At 31.4% G+C, this 22199-nt stretch overlaps 3 protein-coding genes across 8 annotated transcripts; 2 read left to right on the top strand and 1 right to left on the bottom strand.

The window, feature by feature from the left end:
- Nucleotides 1-3667: 3667 nt before the first annotated feature.
- LOC120067116 (transmembrane protein-like protein) lies at nt 3668-12943 on the top strand. 5 transcript variants are annotated; one of them, XR_016525554.1, is made up of 15 exons: nt 3671-4125; nt 4990-5048; nt 5312-5420; nt 5954-6063; nt 6639-6707; nt 6866-7480; nt 8011-8540; nt 8645-8709; nt 8874-8953; nt 9034-9138; nt 9290-9429; nt 9515-9643; nt 10452-10604; nt 10680-10948; nt 11750-12943. XR_016525554.1 is itself a non-coding variant. In XM_039018537.2 (14 exons), the coding sequence occupies exons 1-14, from the start codon at nt 3942-3944 to the stop codon at nt 10843-10845; spliced, it is 2514 nt and encodes an 837-aa protein (XP_038874465.1). In that variant the 5' UTR covers nt 3668-3941; the 3' UTR covers nt 10846-11162. The 5 variants fall into 5 exon arrangements, 3 of the variants coding, with proteins under 3 accessions (XP_038874465.1, XP_090164845.1, XP_090164844.1); XR_016525555.1 differs by lacking the exon at nt 4990-5048 and having other exon boundaries at nt 3668-4125; XM_039018537.2 differs by lacking the exon at nt 11750-12943 and having other exon boundaries at nt 3668-4125; nt 10680-11162.
- On the bottom strand, nt 12152-14262 carry LOC120067117 (Pentatricopeptide repeat (PPR-like) superfamily protein). 2 transcript variants are annotated; one of them, XM_090308721.1, is made up of 3 exons: nt 13715-14262; nt 13291-13369; nt 12152-13177 (listed from the first exon to the last, which is right to left on the bottom strand). In XM_090308721.1, the coding sequence occupies exons 1-3, from the start codon at nt 13729-13731 to the stop codon at nt 12197-12199; spliced, it is 1077 nt and encodes a 358-aa protein (XP_090164847.1). In that variant the 5' UTR covers nt 13732-14262; the 3' UTR covers nt 12152-12196. The 2 variants fall into 2 exon arrangements, with proteins under 2 accessions (XP_090164847.1, XP_038874467.1); XM_039018539.2 differs by having other exon boundaries at nt 12152-13369; nt 13715-14167.
- Nucleotides 14263-15752: 1490 nt separating this feature from the next.
- LOC120067588 (MATE efflux family protein) lies at nt 15753-22199 on the top strand. The gene is made up of 7 exons (XM_039019134.2): nt 15753-16117; nt 17064-17689; nt 18537-18593; nt 18659-18897; nt 19502-19620; nt 20990-21076; nt 22128-22199. The coding sequence occupies exons 1-7, from the start codon at nt 15815-15817 to the stop codon at nt 22197-22199; spliced, it is 1503 nt and encodes a 500-aa protein (XP_038875062.1). The 5' UTR covers nt 15753-15814.

Raw genomic sequence — 22199 nt, 5'->3', positions numbered from 1 at the left:
GAGACACACACTTAAATAAAATGGGCGTGGGTTGACTTTTTAAGTGGTTGGGCTTAAATTTAAAAAAAATGACAAAGCGTATCCCTTCACGTATCTAGAAGTAGATAAGCGTATTTGAAAAAAAGAAAAAATCAAATACTTCCCATCACGTATTTGACATGTATTTAAACATATTCGTACCTGATACTGATTCTCTGCACAATTAGAAGTATATGTGCTTCCTAAATGAAACTACATATAAAATGAACAAGATAAGAGGGGGAAAGAGAACCCACCGTTTTGAAAGATAAAAGAAAAATCATTGTTTGTGGTAAAAGAGGATGCTTAAGAATAATTTCCAAGTGTTGAAAACTATGTAACAAACATAGGTTTTGCATATTTGTGTCAATTTCCATCCAAAAAAATCTTCCAACTAAACGATTCTTTAAGAGTGTGTGACCCATCAACTTTATTGTGTTGAGTAAGTTAAAATGATCAATTGGCCTACTTATTCTATAACCCGTTAAATGACTCCACCCCATGATCTCGATCTTCAGGAGTGTTCACTATTAAAACAATAAAGTTTGACTCGGCATACAATCTACAAATGGATCAAATTTAGATTAAAAATAAGTTTGATAAATTTTGAATTTGATTTAATATGAATCAATTTGGACACAGTTAAATGTTTATCTCAAATCAAAACTAAATTTGGATATAACCTATAATTTATCTTGAGTTAAACTTGAACATATTCTAAATGTTTTTCCAAATATTAAAAAAAATGTAAATTCAAAATTTAAGAACAAAGCCATATTCTTTTTCACCAAGTAGAAATATTAGTTGGCTATGAATTGATTTATATAATAATTTATTATTATTATTTTCACATTTTTTTTACTACTTTGTATTAACCATGGTTAGGATCCCATGGTTGGGATTTTATTTTCCTTAAAAAAAAAAACAATGAATTATTTATTTTGTTAAACTCTTGCGAACGCAGATTGAAATTAATGTATCATTGTTTGAAATAACTATATATTTAAATGCATTATTTGATATTAATTAAATCTAATAGATTTATATAAGCATTTAATTCGTCAAACTCTTGCGAACGCACCCGGTGAAGTGAAACCAATATTTATTTAAAAATATTATTAAAAAGTATTTGTTTCTTTTTAAAAAACAATTAATCTAGTCTACAAATAATATAATATTTCGAATAATATTTTGACCATCATATACGTAAGATCAAATCATTCTAGAATATGTTAAAAAAAATAAAATTAATTTAGTCTATTTTTTTTTGTTGACCATGTAGTTTCGTTCAATTAGATGATTAGAATCTTGCATTACAAATGAAATACTCTCATACGTCATACCTTAGGAGTATTATTATAATTTAAATAGAGAATAACAATTCAAATATATAATAAAATAAAATCATGGTCAAAGTAAGCTAAGCTAAATTGGTATAATCTCAATTATTAAAGGCCGGAGGTTGGAATCTCCATCCTTTCAATTGAGTTGTCATAAAAGGAAACTTAGAGTAATTTTATCTTCACAAATAGTTGTGCTATAGAAAAAAGTTATGAACTCGATCGAATGGTATACTTGTCACCTATGGAATCTATTATGAAACTTAAAGAATAATTTAGTACTTTAGAAAAATTAAAAAAACTCGTCAACTAAGTATTTAGTTGAATCTCAATTGTGTTAGTAGTACATTTATACACAATAAAATTTAGTTATGAACAAAATTGTATATAATGTTAGTTTTTTTTTTTTTTTTTTTCATCCATCACTACCCAAATATAAGTAGATACATAAATCGTAGGGTTTTCTTGTCTCGTGCTAGGATTATTCCATGATTAAACTTGACCAAACTCAACTTTGTGCAAAGTTAGTTTTAGCGAAATTGGTAAGTTTACAAGATTTTTACATTTTTTTTTGTTAAAATTTGTGGATAAATTAATAGAAATACTATTTAGGTAAAGATGGTAACATTTATTTAAGTTTAGAGTTAAATACGATGAATTGAAATTTTATTTTGAGATAGAAAATGTTATTTCATAATTTAACTATTTTATTCATAAAGCAAAATCTAATTATATGAGTTTAGGATTAAATTTTAGTTTAGTCTTATATTGATCTTCAAACTTTTAATTCAACTAAATTAAAATTTAATATTTAAATTTTTTTACTTTAATTACTGAATGTTTATAATGTCTATTTTAATTTATAAACTTTTTAAAAAATATAATTGTTTTGATCCTTCACCTAATTTACTTGCCACAATAGTCTCTAAATTTTATATATACGTATATATGTATGTATAACTTTAAGACTAAAAGAATTTCAAGTTTAGGAGGCTAAATGAAATCAATAAAATCCAAGGACTAAAATAGATATTTTGAAAGTTTATAAACAAAAATTTTATGAAAAGAAAAAGAGATCAAAATAGATTTAAATTTTAGTTTTTTTTTTTTTAAAAAAAATTATTTTCACAAACAAAGCTAGGATACGAAGCATGTAAGCAATCTAAAATTTTAAATTTTAGTCTTATTTTAGTTCACGAAACTTTCAAACGTGGTTTTATTTAAGTCTTTTTTTTTTATGAAAATAAGAGGATTCGAAACACAATCTTAATCATTAATAATTTCACCATGCCATTTTATTCGTCTTTTTACATTTATTTTGATTTTAAAATTAACGACACAATTTTGGGTATATGTATCATCGTGTTAATATAAACATGGTTTAAGGCTACATATGTTAGAAACAATCATTTTGGACAAAAAGGATCCATTTTTTTTTTCTTTAAGAAAAATTTAAAGACTAAAATAAACATTTGAAAAATTGAAATACCGAAGAATCAAAATAGAAAAAAATGTTCATCAACTAATATAAGATTTTTCTTTTTTTAAAAAATCAATCTTTTATACCCTTTTGTATTATTTAAAAATTTAAACAATTGTATCAATTAAAATCTCGAATTGGTTTAAGGAATTTAGAACTATTTAATGTTGAAAAAAAAAACAAAATTTGACATTTTTTTTTAATTTTTAACACAAAGCTTTCTAACTTTTAGCTAGTTTCTTCAGATCTTTTTTTAGCTAGTGTGATCAAGTATTTTTTCTGATTATTTATTTTTTTCTTTCTTCGAATTCATTCTAGTTCTAGCTTCTTTTCTTTTGCTCATTTTCTCACTCTTAACTTTGGTTCTTGCTCACATTCTCGTTGTTGCCTTGTGCACTTGTTCAATTGATATCTAGCAAAACTCTATTTGTTGTCAATGTCGTGTGTTGTCAGAGGAAGAAGAAAATAACTTCGTTTATTGTTACCAGACATGAAATGCATCGAAGAAAACTTAACAAAGAAGATAGAAAGAAGACTAAGGGAGAGAAATATTACGAGAGAGTTGAAAAAGAAAGGAAGACAATAAATTATTAGAAAAGAAAAGAAACCTTATTTTAAAAATACATCAAATAATATTCGCTCAATTCTCTAGTATTAATTAATCCTAAAGTTATTCTAAATTATATTTTCATAAAAATATAAATGAAAATTTAAATACACACACAGCGCGTGCGAATCACGCTTCGAGAGCGCGTGGACTTCAACAACTTTGGTCTGTGATCCCAGTCTACTTTAAACTTACAAGTCTAAAACGCCCAAAAAAAAAAAAAAAGAAAAACAAGAAAAAAACCCACCGGAGCTCTCTCGTTCCAAAACAAAGCCCCCATTGAGAAGAAGAATTTGCAAAAAAGCAAATAAAAGGAGAGAAACCCATTTATCTTTCTGTTCTCTACGATGCGAATAACCCAATTTTTTCATTATTATTTCATCTTTTAAGAATCCTGCTTCTCCCCTTTTCCCCTTCAATCGTATGATCCTCCAGGAGCCGAATTATTCAAAGAGAAATTTTAATTTTAATCAAAAGGGTATAGTTCAACTTGATTATGGCTCCGAATTTGATTCTTTCCACTCTTGTCAGTTCGATTCTATGTCTTTTCCTGTTGTTCTCGAGTTTCATTGGCCCCTGTCATTCGTTCGTCGATTTTGCTCCTCACAATACCTTCACAGTTTCTAGCCTTACATACCCTGATACCCATTTGCAGCCATTTCAGCTCCGCTATTTTAGAGGTGCGTGTTTTGATTCTTTTTAAATCCTGTTCTGGGTTCTTTTTTCTTTTTCTTTTTTTTTTTTGTCCCATGTGGATTTTTTATTGAGTGATTGATTGCTTCATTACGTCAACAACTTGAACAATTTGTAGAGTTTCGTAGTGCTTTGTTTACTTGTTCTATGCTAGTGAAGTAGCGCCCCCGATTTTATTTATTTATTTAATTTTTAGTTTTGTGTATTTCAGCTGATCACTTGATAGATGATGATTAGTGGGTCGGCGTTAGAATTTTAAAATTGAGTTATTTTTGGAATTTTGTGGGATTCGTTATCTTGTTTGCTCGTGTTTTCTGGGTCAGTTTCCATTTCAAGATTGCGTGTTGAAGAATTCAGGTGGGGTTTTAGTTTAAGATCAGGTTCTGTTTGATGAATAGATCGCTGTTGGGTTTAATGTAATCCTGAATTTGGAGCTACATGCTTGTGTTGCTTATTTTTGTTTGAACATTATGTGATTTTTAATTATCAATCTTCAACTGTATTTAATGATAGAGTTACAAATTTTGAGTTGATTAAACAATGGAGGTTATGTACTATATACAAAGTCAGCTCTGTTTCTGCGGTTAACAGTGGAGACAATGATGAAATGGTCTCAGGAAAGGATTTTCAAGCTTATTTAACCATGGTCTCCTGACTAGAAATTAGGGTTTTTTTAATGGAAAGGTTTTATTTATTCTTTTACAATTTTTGTTTTAGTGTTTTACTTTTAGATCTTAAATGTTAAGGAGTTTAAGGAATTTAGTTTGTTGTTTGAGATGAGTATGCAAAGATTTCTTCTCTTCAACCTTTTTTAAGTTTGTAATTTTGTTGTTTTGTTTTCCCTGTTCCAGTTGAGTTGCCGCCATGGTTCTCATCATTGTCTATTTCATTGAACTCAGATGTAGATCTCGTAAGTACCGAACCAAGTTTGAAAGTAGAACTACTTAAACTCTGATATCTGATGATTGTCCTGTGACTTCAAGTGGCCTGTGTTGATTTTTATTTTCTCGCTCTGATATATTTCAACTCTGCTGCTGCAGTTGTAGTCCGTAATTGTTTTCTATTATAAAACTTTATGTTAGATTTGCCCTGGAAATGTTATTAGTCACATTACAATTGCAATATCTCTTAGTATCTCATTTTCCTGTTTCTTACTGTGCACATTGTTTTCAGGCCATCACAAAAGCAAGAAAGATACCGAAGCGTGCTTTGCCTATTATTTGTTTCAGAGAAGGCAGCCCCCCACTGCCGGATGCTTCAAACACTTCCATAATAGATTCAGGTTATTTGACTTAGCTACAACTTCTATTTTTTTAATTTTTTTATTATTATTCTTTTTAATATCCGCGAGTGTCCGGGCCAGCTTATGCGTACCTCGTCTAATCTCATGGGACAACCCATCTGGCCTTACAACAGGTCAACATTTGGGTGTCAAGGAAACTCGTAGGAAATTAATTCCTAGGTAGGTGGTCACCATGGATTGAACCCTTGACTTCTTAGCCATTTATTGAGTTGATTTAGCTACAACTTAAAACAAGCTTCTTTTAGTTGTTCTAGTCTGTCTGCATAAATTCTTCTGAGCCTTGTGTTTGACTTTGAACAGTTTATCTCTAGGATGTATTTTTAGTAACATGTTTTAAGATAGTTATTCTTTCCTTGAAATAAAAGAAAGTAATGTAAATAGGCTTTAAACACATTTTCCTGAAAACCATATTTGGGACTAGAAAGAAAGGCGCTAACCACTCTAAATTACGTTAGCCATTTGAGGCTATGGTTTTATTTTAAGTGGTTTTTTGAAGTTCTCTCCTGCAACAGGGTTGGCTCCTTTGACCAACGTTTCAATTGAGGGGATCCAAGGTCATCAAAATCTGGAGCTATGCTATCCAATGCAGCGATATATTGAAGTAAAGTTGACAAATGAGCAGGTATATTGAGAATCACTTTCCTTTTCAAGTAAAAATGTAGAGTACCTCTTTTGGAAATGAAAACCATAGGTCCGTTTGATATCTATTTGGCTTTTGGTTTTTGGTTTTATAAACATTGTGCATATTTTCTTATAACTTCTTTACGATGGTTTTCATCTTTCTTATTTGAATTCTTAGCCAAATTCCAAAATCAGAAACATATTTCTAAAAACTACTGTTTTTTAGTTTTCAAAACTTGATTTGGTTTGGTTTTTTAAAACACTTGGAAAAAGTAGATAACATAACAAAACAAATCAATAGGTGGAAAGTAGCGTTTTTGAGGTTAATTTTTAAAAACCAAAAACCAAAAACCAAATGGTTATTAAATGGGGTCTTAGTGTAATTCAGATATCAAATTATATCTTTATGCTTTTGTTTTGGCTTCTCTTATAAGATGTTTCTTTCTAATGCCTATTCTGTTTTATCATATTTACTGCAACTTCCCTTGGTTTTAAAAATTCCCTGATTTGAACCTTTCCTCGTTTTATTTTTTTGGTTGTTTGGCTGGTGACACTGATTTCGTTTATTTGGTTCAGATACCTCCAGGAGTCTGGTATTTTGGTCTTTTCAATGGCATCGGGTCTTCAAGAACACAATCGAAGATGGTACGTGTATGTGCATGCACACATCATGCACATTGCAACTTTTGGATTATTGACTAATCGAGTGGTTACATTTTTTTATTTTTATGATAAGAAAAATATCATTCATTTATGGCACCAAAGGAAATGAAATGACAGAAACTTATCTCCTTTCGTTGCAGATAGTCCGTGGGTCTTCATATACTTTCACTGCCAATGTTACAGTTGAAGGGTGTTCACCCTCTACAATGTTTGGACAATATTGCAATCAAACAGTTGATCCGCTCTCGTGTTCTTTATCGGATGGTCGTAATGTTGCTGAAAATGTTTTAGAAGCTATGTCATATAACCAAACAGTTGAAAGTTTGGTTGCATGCAGGAGTACATTTAAAACATCTTGTCTTGGAGACGGTGAAACAAAAATGTACTACTTGGATGTCGAAGGTGTGGCAGAGGAGCTGACCATTTCAGCAACAGATGTGAGTCTCAACTTAACACGGTCAGATAACTCTAGTAATGTCAGTGGGATTAGTTTGACGGGCTTTGCTCGTCTTGGTGCAATTCCTTCAGCTGCCCTGCATGATTATTCCAGTAACTTAAACACGGGCCCTTTGGTTATCCGTTCTCCAAAAGTTGGCCGATGGTATATCTCCATAGGTCCTCTTAATCTTTCAAAAGAACTTGGAAGCGTTGCGGCCAACAATGCGAGAGTTTGTTATTCCATAGAATCATATGTGCTTCAATGCCCCTACGGAAAGACTGGACCTAATTGTACATGGAACAGATACATCCTTCAGGTAAGACAATAAATAGGAATATAGCTTCTTCCTTCATTATTGTTGTTCTTCAGCTTTTAATGTTTTGTTTTTCATTTAGATTCGATAAAGCATAAATTAGGAAATAGAAATACAAACTACTGTCTGAATTGTTATGTTATAGATTTGACCAAGTGGCATATGTTTGAGGTTTGATGTTAATTATTAGGTTTGACCGTCAAAGTGATGATTCAGAAATATATTTCAATATTTAGTTATACTAGCATAAATAAATATTTCATTGTCAAGTTTAATAAAAATTGGAACTTTATAATTGGTAAAGAAAAGACCAATGAAGTAAAACGGCAAAAGGCACCATTGTTAATTGGAAAATGAAGGAGAAAAAAATAAGTCCATGCAACTTCTACATCTAATCCAAGTTATGTTATTTCAGTAATAGTTTCTGATGTAAGTTTAATTTTGCATCTGTGCAAGTAACTGACAGAAATATGAATATACAAGCTAGATCCCTGGTTCTTATATGGGTTCTGAATTCATTTGCATTTCTGCAGGCGATCGTTCGAAGAGGTTCATCCCCTTTTGAATCATATTTTATGCCGATCAAAGAACAGTACTTCGAAGTGCCAAACTTTGCTGTTGAACCCCTTCTAAGCAACACGTCAAATCATGGACAACAGAAGTATGCTTGGACTTATTTTGATTTGGATGTTCCTCGTGGTGCAGCTGGAGGAAATATCCACTTTCAATTATCAGCTACTAAGACAATGGATTATGAAGTCTATGCTAGATTTGGTGGATTACCGTCTCTTGATAACTGGGATTATTGTTACAAAAACCAAACCAGCAACAGTGGTGGCTCAACATTCCTTTCCCTCTACAATTCAAGTAACGTAAATATAGATTTCCATATTTTATACGCCAGTGAAGGAACTTGGGCTTTCGGATTAAGGCATCCAGTTAACAGAAGTTTGGCTGAAGATCAGACAATTATGTCAATCGTGCTTGAGCGATGCCCGAACAGATGCTCATCCCATGGAAGATGTGACTATGCTTTTGATGCCAGTGGAGCCACAACATATAGGTGTGCTTTATCAACCCTCAAGCCACCTGCTTTCGTTCTCTGATCTTTTAACTTTGGAATTCGCTAGCTCGGCAAACTGAGTATCGTTATTGTTTTTCTTCCAGCTTTTGTTCCTGTGATCGAAATCATGGAGGCTTTGATTGCAGCATTGAGATTGTAAATCATAGAGGTAAAAATTACTTTAGCTTTATATGAAATCCACAAATTGCCATTGGCGTTGGTCATCAATTCTGAAGCTCCATATTTAAAAACTTTCTTTGTGGAACTAGTATGTTAAAAGTATCAACTAACGTATTACCCTTCAACTCATACATTTGCTCGAAAATGATGTAGGGCATGTGCAACAATCAATTGCTCTCATTGCATCAAATGCTGCTGCCATTTTTCCTGCCTTTTGGGCTCTTCGACAAAAGGTAAATCTAACAACGATTTACTTGTTTTTTCCTCTGAATTCCAGAAAGATTTTCCCTTGCCATTAAACTTGTTCTTGCAGGCTCTAGCAGAGTGGGTACTGTTTACCTCAAGTGGGATTTCAAGTGGTTTATATCATGCTTGTGATGTGGGCACTTGGTGTCCATTGTCATTCAATGTATTACAGGTACAAGTTTTTCCTTATTGCTTATATCAGTCTTTGCCTATTAAGCATATAAGAAACTTTTATACTACAATTTTGGACCAATATATAAAACTAACTTGCAAAAGACATAGAAACCAATCTGATAATGGATTGATGACCTGATAATTTTCAGTTTTTGGACTTCTGGCTCTCTTTCATGGCTGTCGTTAGCACTTTCGTGTACCTAGCTACGATCGAGGAAGTTTATAAAAGGGCGATCCATACTGTTGTTGCAATCCTAACTGCTCTCATGGCTATAACCAAGGCAACACGGTAACTATAATACATATGACCTGGCCTGCCCTTTTAGATGAAAAGAGTAAATCCGTTATGGTGATCAAATATTGAACTTCTGCAGGTCTTCCAATATCGCTATTGTGCTAGCGATTGGTACACTCGGTCTTCTTGTTGGATGGCTTATTGAGTTAACGACCAAGTACCGGTCATTTTCCCTTCCGGTGCGAATTTCTTTGAATGTGCTTCACAGGTGAGAATCTTCTCTACATGACATGAGTTGTTTATTTTGAACTTTCAGTAACCTTTTTGGCATGAGATGTTTCTCCACATGACTTGACAAAAGGTAAATCTAAAGATGATTTGCTTTTCTATTTTATTTTATTTTTAATTTAAACAATTGTTTAAAATGTGTTTGATACTATATATTTATAAGGGCTATTTTCAAATATAGGAAAATGAATCAAAATATTTACAAAATATAGCAAAATTTCATAACGTAGAAATCTATTAGTGTCTATCAATATCTATCATTGATAGATTTTAAAATTTTGCTATATATTATAAATATGTTTTAGCAGTTCTGTCATTTGAAATAATTTTCCTATTTATAAATCATAGAATTAATTATAGTTATCTCCTAAATATTAACTGACAACAAATTATTATTAGTTTATTCATGAACATGTTTTATGTTAAATTTTTTTGTATAATTATTATGTTGTAATATTCTATAATTTATACTACATTACATAATACATATTTTAATTAAAAAAAAAAGAATTGAGTTTATAACATAACATATTATATTTCTAAACGTGTTTATCTTTATTTAATATAAACGTGCATTTTAAAATTTAAAGTTTAAAATCTAGATATAATGAAAAATAAAAACGTTGTTTTCCGAATTTGCATTGTTTGGATCGCAAAGTCCGAAACTAGCTTTCAGAAACAAAATTTAGGTTGTTTGGTAAACATATATTTGTTGAATCAATTAATTTGAAAATATAAAACAAAATTCGAATTGTCAACCAAACAGACCCTAAGTTATTTACGTGCAGATGGGAATCTATCAAAGCATGGGGGCACAACCTTTTGAAAACTCTCTACAGAAGATATCGATGGGGGTTTATGATGGCAGGTTTTACAGCATTGGCTATGGCTGCCATAAGCTGGAATTTGGAAACCACTGAAACCTACTGGATTTGGCATAGGTAAACCACAAAGCCCCCCATCTCTCTTTCCCTATCTGTCTCTCACTAAACTTCGATTCATTGAATTGTTTACAGCATTTGGCACTTGACTATTTACATGTCGTCATTCTTCTTCCTCTGTTCGAAAGCAAGAGTTTCGGACGGTGACAATTCTTTGATTGTTTTGAATGGCGAGAACGAGAGAGGTTCAAGTGAAAATTATGAATTGGCTAGGCAGGATTCGTTGCCTAGACATGTATAGAAAGAAGTGGAAATAGAGGCAATTTTGCGAGTTCCAGCCCATTGGGGACTTACACCAAGTATAGCTTATCAATTATACATGTACTGTAAATTATTGTCCACAGGTTCGATTTTTCTTTCGTGATTCTTTCTTCTTTTGGTAGGAAAAATAAGGCATGAATTGTGAATATGCATAACTTAGATTAGATAGAATCATCCCTTGGTTTGGGATCATTGAGAAGTACATTGGCACCAAAAATAACTGGCTTAAAAGCTTATGCCTAGTAACTATTTCGATTCTTATTTAATAAATCTTATAGTTGAGCTTTATTCACCAAATTTGGATAACTGATGTCCATCCAGTTCTCTGTTTGAGGTAGGTCCTGTTGGGAAAGAAAGGAGAAAAAAATGAAATTATTAGTTGGTCTGTTTGGATACATTTTGTTGGTTTCAATCAAATGGTTTGGGATCAGCTTCGAAATTTTGGTTTGCATTGGATTTTTAACTGAAATATTGCTTTTGGGAACTATCTTGAACACACAAGCTTACATCCTAATTCCCTTTGTAGGTCATAGAAAACTAAGAAGCATGATACAAATATGAGACAAATACAACATGGTAATAAGTCATTACATGACAAGAACACATTAATTGAAATATGTACTATTTTTATACAAAAAATTCAAAATCGACAAGTTTATACATTTATATACTAGAAAAAACGAGTTTGATACATTGTGGTCTGAAAACGTGTTTTTTTTGTTCCATTTACCAATTTAGTGGACTTAACAAATGTTCAATATATGTCTAACAAATGTTGATCCTATATTGGTTGTACTAACAAGTGTCCAATAAATATTGGAGTGTCAACTAAAATATACGTGCTTCTTATATTGGCAAGTATTTTTGTATGCTTCTCATTCCAGGCTCTGTTTGAAGTCGAGATCAACAAATTAAGTTCAACATGAATGGATATTCGAACTATAGCCTACGACCATATACGTCTGGTCTAACAAAATGAACTCCTGCTTCCTTTGCTCTCTCAAGCGTGAACTACGACCATTTTGGAAGGCTTCATTCCTTCACAATAATGGGAAAGCAGTTTGGACGACTTTGCTGCTTTTCGACAGTAGGGTGACCTACAATGCTATAAACAGAGAAATATCAAGTTTCAACTTATTTTATTTTGATTCCTACTGTCATATTTTGTTTCAGTGTCGGAAATTTGTATGCGTATGGCTGATTAGATGCAGGTATTGAAGTCACATGTGATGGGTCAAGTCCTGGACCTCAAAATGGATTTTGATTTACGTCCAGCAGAAACGACCTGAGATCAACCAAGATTTGGCATTCATTCGGGCACAATATCTACCTCAGAGGGCTGTGGACTTGTTATCCATTTTCATCGTGTTGAGTAATAATCCTAACATTGCATAGAGATCTAAAGACTCTGGATGAGATCTATCACCAGATACAAACAAATGGTTATAACCAGCAATTTCTACCCAACTAAAGCCTGGGGCTTTCCGATCACAACTATCCTTCATCAGTTTGCGCATTCTTGCCACATCCGACCATCTTCCTTCGGAAGCATACATATTCGACACTAGAGAATAATTCACTTGTTCGTTTGGCTCTGATGCAAATTCCATTGCCCATTTTGCTAATCTCAAGTTTCCATGAGTTCTACATGCTCGAATGAAAGCCCTGAAAGCATCTGGTCCAGCTGGCATTGATTTTAGAAGATCAAAAGCCTCGTCTAGACTACCTGCTCTCCCAAGAAGGTCGATCAAGCATGTTAAATGCTCTGAATCAGGAACAATTTGGTACTGGTTCGTCATTAAGTTGAAGTAGTGAAGCCCCATGCTTACAAATCCCCCATGACTACAGGCAGAGAGAACTCCAAGAAATGCAATTTTATCTGGTCTAATGGCATAAGATAACATCTTATCAAACAACTCAATAGCATTTTTCTCAAGGCCACAAAGTGCAAGTCCACATATAGTTGATGTCCACGTTACCAAATCTGGTTCTGCAATTAATCTAAAGCATTGTAACGCTGCTGAAATGATACCACACTTCGAATATGCATTTATCAAACCATTATTTATAGACGAAAATGCTTCAAAACCAAGTTTTATCAAGCAGGAATGAACCTGCTTCAGTTCACAAGCCCCAGACGTAAGGCCACACGAACTCAGCACACTAGCAAAAGTTAACTCATCCGGGTAATAATCTTCTCCAAACATTCTCCTGAACAGTTTCACTGCCTCTTTTCCATCTTCTTGCTGCCCATGCCCCACAATCATAGTGGTCCAAGACACAGAATTTCTAGATGGCATTTCATCAAAAACCTTGCGAGCATCATATAAATTATCGTTTTTAGCATACACATTGACAAGTGAACTTGCCACAAGAATATCTAAATCAAATGATTGTTTTATAAGAAGACCATGGAGCTGCTTACCCAATTCACCTGATCCTTTATACTTGCACGAACTAAGCAAGCTGCTGAATGTAAAATCATCACCTTTAAAGCCTTCCAACTGCATCAAACAAAATACTTCAATCGCTTCTCGGCCCAAACAATTAAATACATAACAGTACAACATCACATTCCACAAAACCAGATCCCTATAGAGAATGCAGCTAAAAGCTAATCTCGCATCTTCATATAACCCACATTTCGCATAAAAAGCAACCACAGCACTCCCCACAAAACAATCCAAATCAAACCCAATTTTCATCACAAAACCATGCAATTGCCTGCCACTTTCAACATCATTCAACACAACACAAGATCGAAACAACCCATTAAACGTTACACCATCTGGGTCCACCAAACCCATCAACATCTTCTTAAAATATGAAAAAATCGAGTGCTGCCTCACCTTAAACTCACCACCATACCCGCAATTGACAAGCCCACAAATTACCGTATTCCACGACACAACATTTCTCCTAGGCATTTCATCAAACAGGTTCCGTGCACTTTCCAAATTTCTGCACTTAACATAAATCTTCAATAGCTTGTTCTGTACAGACAATTCATTAGCCAATCCCAACTTTATGAAGTGGCTGTGTAATTGGGTACCCCGGGGAATGGAATTCACTGCGGCCGCGGCTTTAAGGACGTTGAAGGAAAAGGAATGGACCAGACGAGAACGACCAAAGTGGGTCGACGGCCAAATCAGCATTGATGGAAAGGATCTGAAAGTCGGGGAGAAGTTCAGGCGGTGTTAACGGTGACGTTGAGACGCCGGCGGGAAGAATAATGGCAGTTTGAAATGGACGGTAATGACTACCGGAGGACATTGCGGAGCGGCGGAGTCTGCAGAATTGATTGGATTTTGTTATCGTTAATGTACTTATGAACGACAAGGACTAATTGCCAAAATTATTTGGTTTTACCGTTTAATTATAACTTTCTTTGAATGTTAGGATTATTCTGAAAACTAGCCTCTAAATATTTATATTTTTGAAAAACTAGCTTCTTTTAAAAGAAATGGTTTTTTTACCCTTCACCATAGAAATTTTAGATACATAATGTAATTATGCCCTCATCTATTAAATACAATAGAATTAAATATTCATGAAAATTTCTTTCCATACTTCTCAATAACAATGAATGAAAAATTGAAAAATTGATTTTTATTCTTTTTGCTTGATGCCATTCCATTTATTCAAATAATTTTTTAGTCTATATTTAAAATTTTTGTAATGAGATCTTCTAAAAGAATTATTTAAAATGATGGTCCTGTTTTTTTGCTTTAATTACAAAAAAATAAAAATATATTAAATAAATAATTGGTTCAATATATATATGTATATATATATATATATAAAGAGGAAAAAAATTGTTATTTGATTTTCGGAATTTAACGGGATTTCCAGAAATCATTGAATTCAGGTTGTTTGATGCAATTTATTTAATCAAATAATTTGGTCAAATTTCATGATTTTTTTGTTTTTGTTTTTCTTATCAGAATCTTGCCAAATTTGATGAATTTCGACCAAAATCTGCTTGAATTCATGAACTTTGATCTGAATTCATCTAATCTCACTAAAAATTAAGTTCCGAATAGGCAAAAATATATGAAATTTCATTCTAATAGAATGAGAGAATGAGGGAGATTTTCTTTTCTAGTGTACATTGTTTTTTAAAATACCGATTTCTTTAACGAGACATTTCATCCGAATTCAAAACATAAAGAAGTCATTTTTCAAAATAATCCAAAATTTTATTGAATCATACAAAATTTAAGCTCTATTTGATAACAATTTGGTTTTTAAGTTTGTGTTTTTGAAAATTAAGCCTATAGTTACTACTTTCATTTCCAATTTTTTTTTGTTGTTATCTACTTTAATTTTAAAAAGTAAAAAAAATAACTTTTAAAAATTTATTTTTGTTTTTGGAATTTGATTAAGAATTCAACCATTGTACATAAAAAAAATGCAAACCATGGTAAAAAATAGGAAAGAAATATACTTTTAACTCTTAAAAAAAACAAAATATTACTGAACGGGCACTAATTTTTAAATTCATAGGAATTATATTTTATAAAATTTTCTATAACAAATCAAGGAATTTTACGTCAAATAAGTTATTACGTGTTAAGCCACGTGTAATCAAGTAAGTTGTATATTTTAGTTTTAAGATAAAAATGAAACGAGATAAAAGTAGGATTCAAACCGCGTGAATTATGTTTTGGTTTTAAGGATAGGATGATACTTTTTTAGATTTGCACCAAACAACCATCTTCCAAACATGTAAAGCAAACTACTACCTCTCCTTTCTCTCTCAATGGCCATCCTAAATCATAGGAAACAAATATAAAACAAACAAACACCAACCCAAAAAAAAAAAAACACAACAAACAACAACGCCTCACATTTCAACAAGAACAGAATACAATAACAAAAAACGAACCCGACAAGTAAACATAGGGACCAAAGAAGAAAATGAGTCTCGAAAAGAGACAACGACGGGCATGGCAGGATTCGATGACATTGGGATCATGGAGACCGCGGTGCTCCACCATGCACCGGCGGGACTGATTGTATCGATCGATGAGGATTATCCGCCGGTGAAGACATATGAGGATGCGAAATATGTTTGTTTGGTCGAGTCTACAAAGCTTTGGGGAATTGCTGGTCCTATTGCCTTCAATATTTTGTGCAATTATGGAATGAATTCATTCACAAGCATCTTTGTTGGTCATATTGGCGATTTGGAGCTCTCAGCCATTGCCATTTCCTTGAACGTTATTGCCAATTTCTCTTTTGGCTTCTTGGTTAGTAACTCTTTTCTTTTCGTTAGTTGCATCTAAATTTTTCTTTTTCACTATCCATTTAGTGAATTCAAAGGAGGTATATTTCTAGTTTTTCTTTTTCTTTGCACGAGGATTATTAAAAAAAAAAAAGGTTCTAAAGTCTTAATTTTATATGTTTTGAGCAAATTTTTATTCTAACTATTTCATAAATTTTACATAAAAATGAGCAAAGTTTTATTCCAACTATTTATATCATCTTATGATTTAAAAATTTTATTAGGGGTAAATTTAGGGTAACAAACTAAAGTTCAGGTTAAATTATGATTTTGGTATTATGATTTAGATTTAATTTCGATTAATTAGTACTTTTTTAAGTTTCAATTTTGTTTTTAGTTTAGTTAAACATTAGAAATCATCTCTACTATTATTCAATTGATAATTTCTTCATAGTATGAGAATGAAAATACATAGGTAGATTGTTTAAGTGTATAAAGTAAAATTTAGAAGCAAATTAATGAGATTTAACCAAACTATAGAGACCCAATTTTAAACTAAGCTCAAATCATAGGGACCAATTTGAAATTCGATCCAAAATACAAGGATTAAATTGAAACTGTAATCTCTGGAATGATAAAGGATGAAACAACATGAACGATTTGAATAAAATAAATATAAAAAAGAATTACTTTGATTAGAAAAGGGACGGTCATACTATGTCAGCATCTTGTAGTTTCTACATTTTCATTGAAGTAAATATTTTGAGTCTTTAAACTTTCAAATCAACAATTTAATCATGAATTAGATGGTTGTGGTGAAATATATTTAGACTAAAGGATAAATAAGAATGAATGTCTTACCCGTGTAAGAATTTTTATGATAGGAATTAAATCGTTATATATTTTAAACCATTATAACCATTGGACGTGACTATAAATTGTTGGCAATTGTTTCTTTCATTTGTACGTAGCTTGGGATGGGAAGTGCCCTCGAGACGCTATGTGGGCAGGCATTTGGCGCGGGCCAAATGAACATGCTAGGAATCTACATGCAACGCTCGTGGATAATCCTTTTCGGTACATGCATCGTTCTACTCCCACTCTACATTTGTGCTTCTCCGATCCTCAAGCTCCTCGGCCAAGAGCCTAAAATCGCGGACATGGCCGGGAAATTCTCCATCCAAATAATTCCCCAAATGTTCTCTTTAGCCATCAATTTTCCAACTCAGAAGTTCTTGCAGGCCCAGAGCCGAGTCGGGGTTCTGGCTTGGATAGGCTTCGGGGGTCTACTTTTCCATGTCGGACTTTTGGTTTTGTTCATCAAAGTGTTCGACTGGGGCACGGCCGGGGCGGCTGCCGCGTACGACGTGTCGGCTTGGGGAATCTCCTTGGCTCAGGTGGCTTATATTGTTGGGTGGTGTAAGGAGTGCTGGAAAGGCCTCTCATCGATGGCTTTTAAGGACTTGTGGGACTTTGTAAAGCTTTCAATTGCTTCTGCAATTATGCTTTGCTTGGAGATTTGGTATTTTATGACCATTATTGTTCTTACTGGCCACCTTGATGATCCCATTATTGCTATTGGTTCACTATCTATATGGTAATTTTCACACCTCCCTTGATATCGAGGAGTTTGGGACGCTGAATTAGTTAGTATAGTTAATGATTATTATAGTTTATAGGTTATAATATTTCGTAGGTTATAACTGTCTGTATTTAGGATACAGACTGTTTTACTAAGAAATAGTAAACACTATAACAAAAAGAGAAATACATGATGAGTAAGAAATAGTAGATATTGTAACGAATAGTAAACACCGTAGTACAAAATAATTTGAAATAATAATACTGTAGTTAATTGTAAGTATGATATTTAGAAACACCAACTATTATAATTGGTGTCCGAATATGAGGTGGGCTATAAGGACCCACTCCACTGACTTTAAGTTGGGGGTCTAAATATCTACAAAATTACTATATTGTCCTTAAATTTTTGAAAAATAATAAATTTGGCCATTGTTATACCGTAATATGCCTATATTAGCACATTAATATACATATTTAAACCAATGTTTATTTGATAAAAGCAAAATAAAAGTGAGTATCAAAATAGTGTTTTCTATTTTTAATTTTGAGGTTTAAATAAACATTTTTTTTTTCTACTTTTTCTTTTCAGCTTATTATTTAGGAGTGAGAATGTATGTATTCAATTAAGAACTAGAAATGTATTTGATAATCAATGATTTTCGAAAACACATTTAGAGTTTGCTCAAATTTTAAATTAATAGATAATATAACATTTTTGTTTCATATTTCATAAAAGAAGAAAACTAGAAATAGAGAATAGATACCAAATGCAAATATTTTTCAAAAATAAAAACATGAAACAAGAAAGAAAAACGTTGCTAACCAAACCTTAACTTTATATTCTTTTCATCTTATTTCAGCATGAATCTAAATGGATGGGAAGGCATGTTGTTTATAGGGATTAATGCAGCCATAAGGTTAGAACTTTAATTAAAATCCCTAGCTACATTCTCTCTTTTCTTTTAACTCTGTTTCTGTTCAGTGTTCGAGTATCGAACGAACTTGGATCGGGGCATCCGAGGGCTGCAAAGTACTCCGTCATTGTGACGATCGTCGAGTCGCTTTGCATTGGGCTTCTTTTTGCAACGCTCGTCTTCGCAACAAAAGACTATTTTGCAATCATATTTACGGACAGTAAAGAGATGCAAGAGGCAGTTTCTCGTTTGGCTTTCCTTTTATGTATAACAATGGTGCTCAACAGTGTTCAACCGGTGATATCAGGTATGTATGTGAAAATTTTGGGAGGAAAATAGAAAGAAATTTGAAAAAAATAAATAAATACTAAGTCTAGTTTTTATTTGAATTCAACTCAAAATGTTTTACACTTTTATTCTAGAGTTTTGAATTTAATTTCCATTTTGTCCTATATTTCAAAATTTTACAGTTTTCATTTAGTGATTTCAAAATCCACACTTTTTTTACCATTGATTTCCATCGAATACTCACTTTCGGTCCTTGGTGTTAATGCCTACTAATCAATTGAAAATAACTAAATTAAATATATTTATATTAGTTTTCACTAATATTTTTTCACTATTATAATTATTTTAAATTAATTAACTAACAGCAATGATCAAAAGTGTGCATCAGTAAAATTTCGAGGATAAAAGTAATATTATAAATTAGGAAATGAAAGTTAAACTCAAAATTTAATGATAAAAATATAATATTTTGAAACCTTAATACTATGTGAAAATTAGATTCAGGGTAACAATGTAACATCCTAAAATTAGGGGCTAAAATGAAAACTATATTAAAACTAAGGTCCAAAAGGAAATTTTTTCCAAAGAAAAAATTGTTCTAATTATATGGTAAAATTTTTCAGGTGTGGCTGTTGGAGGAGGTTGGCAAGCATTGGTGGCTTACATTAACTTGTTTTGTTATTATATTGTTGGCCTTCCTTTTGGGTTCCTCCTTGGCTACAAAACAAGTTTAAGAGTGGAGGTAAACCCACCCATTTTTTTTTTTTTTTTTTAAATATTTCATTGATTAAATTTACTTTTTTTAATGACATTTTAATGTGAAAAATCCTTATAAATAGAAAAAATCTAAAAATATTTATAATTTATAGCAAAAAGTTCCAAAAATGCTTTGTACTTTTGGAACTTTATGGAGAAATTATCAGAAATTGCACATTTAAGTTTTTACCTAATAAAACTAGCATCTTTCTTGAAAACTCGTAAAAATAGTTTTTCTCGATCCATCTCGGACGAGATCGACCATGTGATTTTACAAACTTATCGATTGTTTGAGACTTTTTCGATACATCTAGCTAGATTATACACCGAGATTATATGCATCTCGGTGCTAATCTCGGGCAAAATAACATGAGATTCTATATATTTAAGCTTTTTTGATGAAATCCCGGGCATAATTAACACCAAAATTCATATTTTGAGTTTTTTTGGTGAAATCTCGGATAGGATTAACATCGAGATGCATATAATTTTTCATAAATCGTACCCAATTTTTCAAAAAATTTGATCTTTTCCAAAATTTAAAAATGTTCAATCAATTTGGAAAATCTAATTTGATTTGGAATTTTGGAAATTCATACAATTATGAAAACATAAATTATACTAAAGATTTAAAAAATTACGTAAAAATTTGATATAATATTTAATAAACATAACCGAAATTGGAGAAAATTATAGTATAAGATTTGGGAAGATTAAAAAAAAAAAAGAAAAGTAAATATAGGTGTGTAATCACTAAGAACACCCAAAACAATCTATAATTGAAAAAAATCGATTTTTTAACTAATTCTCGATGGTCGATCTCGTGACTGAGAAAAACTATTTTTACGAGTTTTCAAAAAGTATATTAATTTTGTAAGGTGAAAACCTAAACGTGGTATTTTTTATAAAAGTGTAAATATTTTTAGATATTTTTTTTATATTTAAAAAATCCTTTTAATGTGTTAGGAGCAAGTTTGTTTACGAGTTAGGCCATTTATAACCTAAGATTAATAAGGCGAGTCTGTCCTGTAAATGAGTTTACATAACTAAATCTACGAGTTTGTTAATCCCTGAGCTACATATATGCTTGCGTTATTATTTAAATCTAGGCCGATAAAATTTACATTTGAGTCGAAACGCAGATTATACTAGTTCATTTTTTCTCTTAATTCTCGAATATTTCTAAAATCATGAAATGAAAATTCTTTTGAATCGTGAATTTTTTGTTCAAATATTATTCTCTGGTCTCTTGAGATGGATATTTGAAAATATAAATTATTTTTTTAAAGAAGTTATTTGAATATTTCTCCCACTTTTATGTGATAATATGATAATATTGGAGTTTTTTTTTTCAGGGCATATGGATTGGTATGATATGTGGGACATCCTTGCAAACAATGATTCTTCTGTTTATTGTTTATAAAACCAATTGGAACAAGGAGGTGAGTTTGCCTTTATATTATTTTGGGGTAATTACTAAACTAACATTTTCAAATTATGTTCTTGTAATTGAAGCATTACGAATGAGGATATCTAAATAAAACATTAAAATAACTTATTTAGAAATATTTTTCCAAAATATCTTGTTAAGTAACAACATAATTTTTTTTTGGGTTAAATTACCAATTTAGTTTTTAAAATTTCTGATTTGTATCAAATAGGTTTATTGAACTTTAAAAAGTGTATGATAAGTTCTTGAACTTTCAATTAATTTTATGTCTAATATACCTATACAATTTAAAAACTATATGATAAGTCCTTAAACTTTTGACTTTTTGTCTAATAAGTCTCTAATTTTTCAAATTTTGTGTCTAATAAATTATTGGCCTATTTGATATTATAAAAAAAAACAATATCCTCATTTTATGTCTAATAAGTTTTTAAAATTATAAATGGTTAAATATGTCAGGAATGTATTTGACATAAAGTTAAAAATTTAGGGACTTATTTAATATGTTTAATTTAAAATTTAAGGTCCTATTAAACACGAAATAGAAAGTTGAATGACTCGTTTGAGCAAACAGTTCTATAAAGACTTATTGACACATACATGAAAGTTTAGAAGATAAATCTTGTAATTTCACTTTTTTTTTTTTTTATATACAACAACATGTGAGCAGAGATTAAAATCTATAACCTTTTATAAGTCAATTTATATCAAGTTAATTATAATAACATTTTTAAAAAATGAAAAAAAATTCCAAAATAGTTTTTGGTTTTTTTTTTTTTTTTTTTTAAATAAAAACTAACCCATCAAAATTGTTATCAAATAATTGTATTGACAACCAAAAAGAATACCTAAAACATAACAAGATAATTTATAAAATAGAAAAAAACATAACAAGTAATTTGCCAGTTAACCTCCTGTTATAGTTCAATCAACTCAAAGTTAAAATATGAGATTTATTATTGAAAATAAAAGCTCACTACTTTTCCTTTTCTAGAAAAAGAAAAAAAAGATAATTTTAATGATAAAAATATATTTATTTTCAGGTGGAGCAAACATCAGAAAGAATGAAAAGGTGGATGGGGAAGGATAATTCAATGTCCTCGAATCCAACATGA

This window comes from Benincasa hispida, chromosome 12 (assembly GCF_027475165.1).
Source record: "Benincasa hispida cultivar pf3 chromosome 12, pf3_genome.v1.1, whole genome shotgun sequence".
Lineage (NCBI taxonomy): Eukaryota > Viridiplantae > Streptophyta > Magnoliopsida > Cucurbitales > Cucurbitaceae > Benincasa > Benincasa hispida.
The sequence above is the reverse complement of the archived record's forward strand: the minus strand, read 5'-3'. Positions and strand labels throughout refer to the sequence as shown.

Excerpts from the sequence above, each read along its gene's own strand:
- LOC120067588 (XM_039019134.2), top strand. The coding sequence starts at position 15,815 with ATGGCAGGATTCGATGACATTGGGATCATGGAGACCGCGGTGCTCCAC. Across the intron at positions 16,118-17,063 it reads ATTTCTCTTTTGGCTTCTTG|CTTGGGATGGGAAGTGCCCT; the intron begins GTTAGTAACTCT and ends ATTTGTACGTAG. Across the intron at positions 18,594-18,658 it reads GGGATTAATGCAGCCATAAG|TGTTCGAGTATCGAACGAAC; the intron begins GTTAGAACTTTA and ends GTTTCTGTTCAG.
- LOC120067116 (XM_039018537.2), top strand. The coding sequence starts at position 3,942 with ATGGCTCCGAATTTGATTCTTTCCACTCTTGTCAGTTCGATTCTATGT. Across the intron at positions 5,421-5,953 it reads CACTTCCATAATAGATTCAG|GGTTGGCTCCTTTGACCAAC; the intron begins GTTATTTGACTT and ends CTCCTGCAACAG. Across the intron at positions 10,605-10,679 it reads ACCTACTGGATTTGGCATAG|CATTTGGCACTTGACTATTT; the intron begins GTAAACCACAAA and ends AATTGTTTACAG.
- LOC120067117 (XM_039018539.2), bottom strand. The coding sequence starts at position 14,020 with ATGCTGATTTGGCCGTCGACCCACTTTGGTCGTTCTCGTCTGGTCCAT. Across the intron at positions 13,370-13,714 it reads GGTATGGTGGTGAGTTTAAG|TTGGAAGGCTTTAAAGGTGA; the intron begins GTGAGGCAGCAC and ends TGTTTGATGCAG.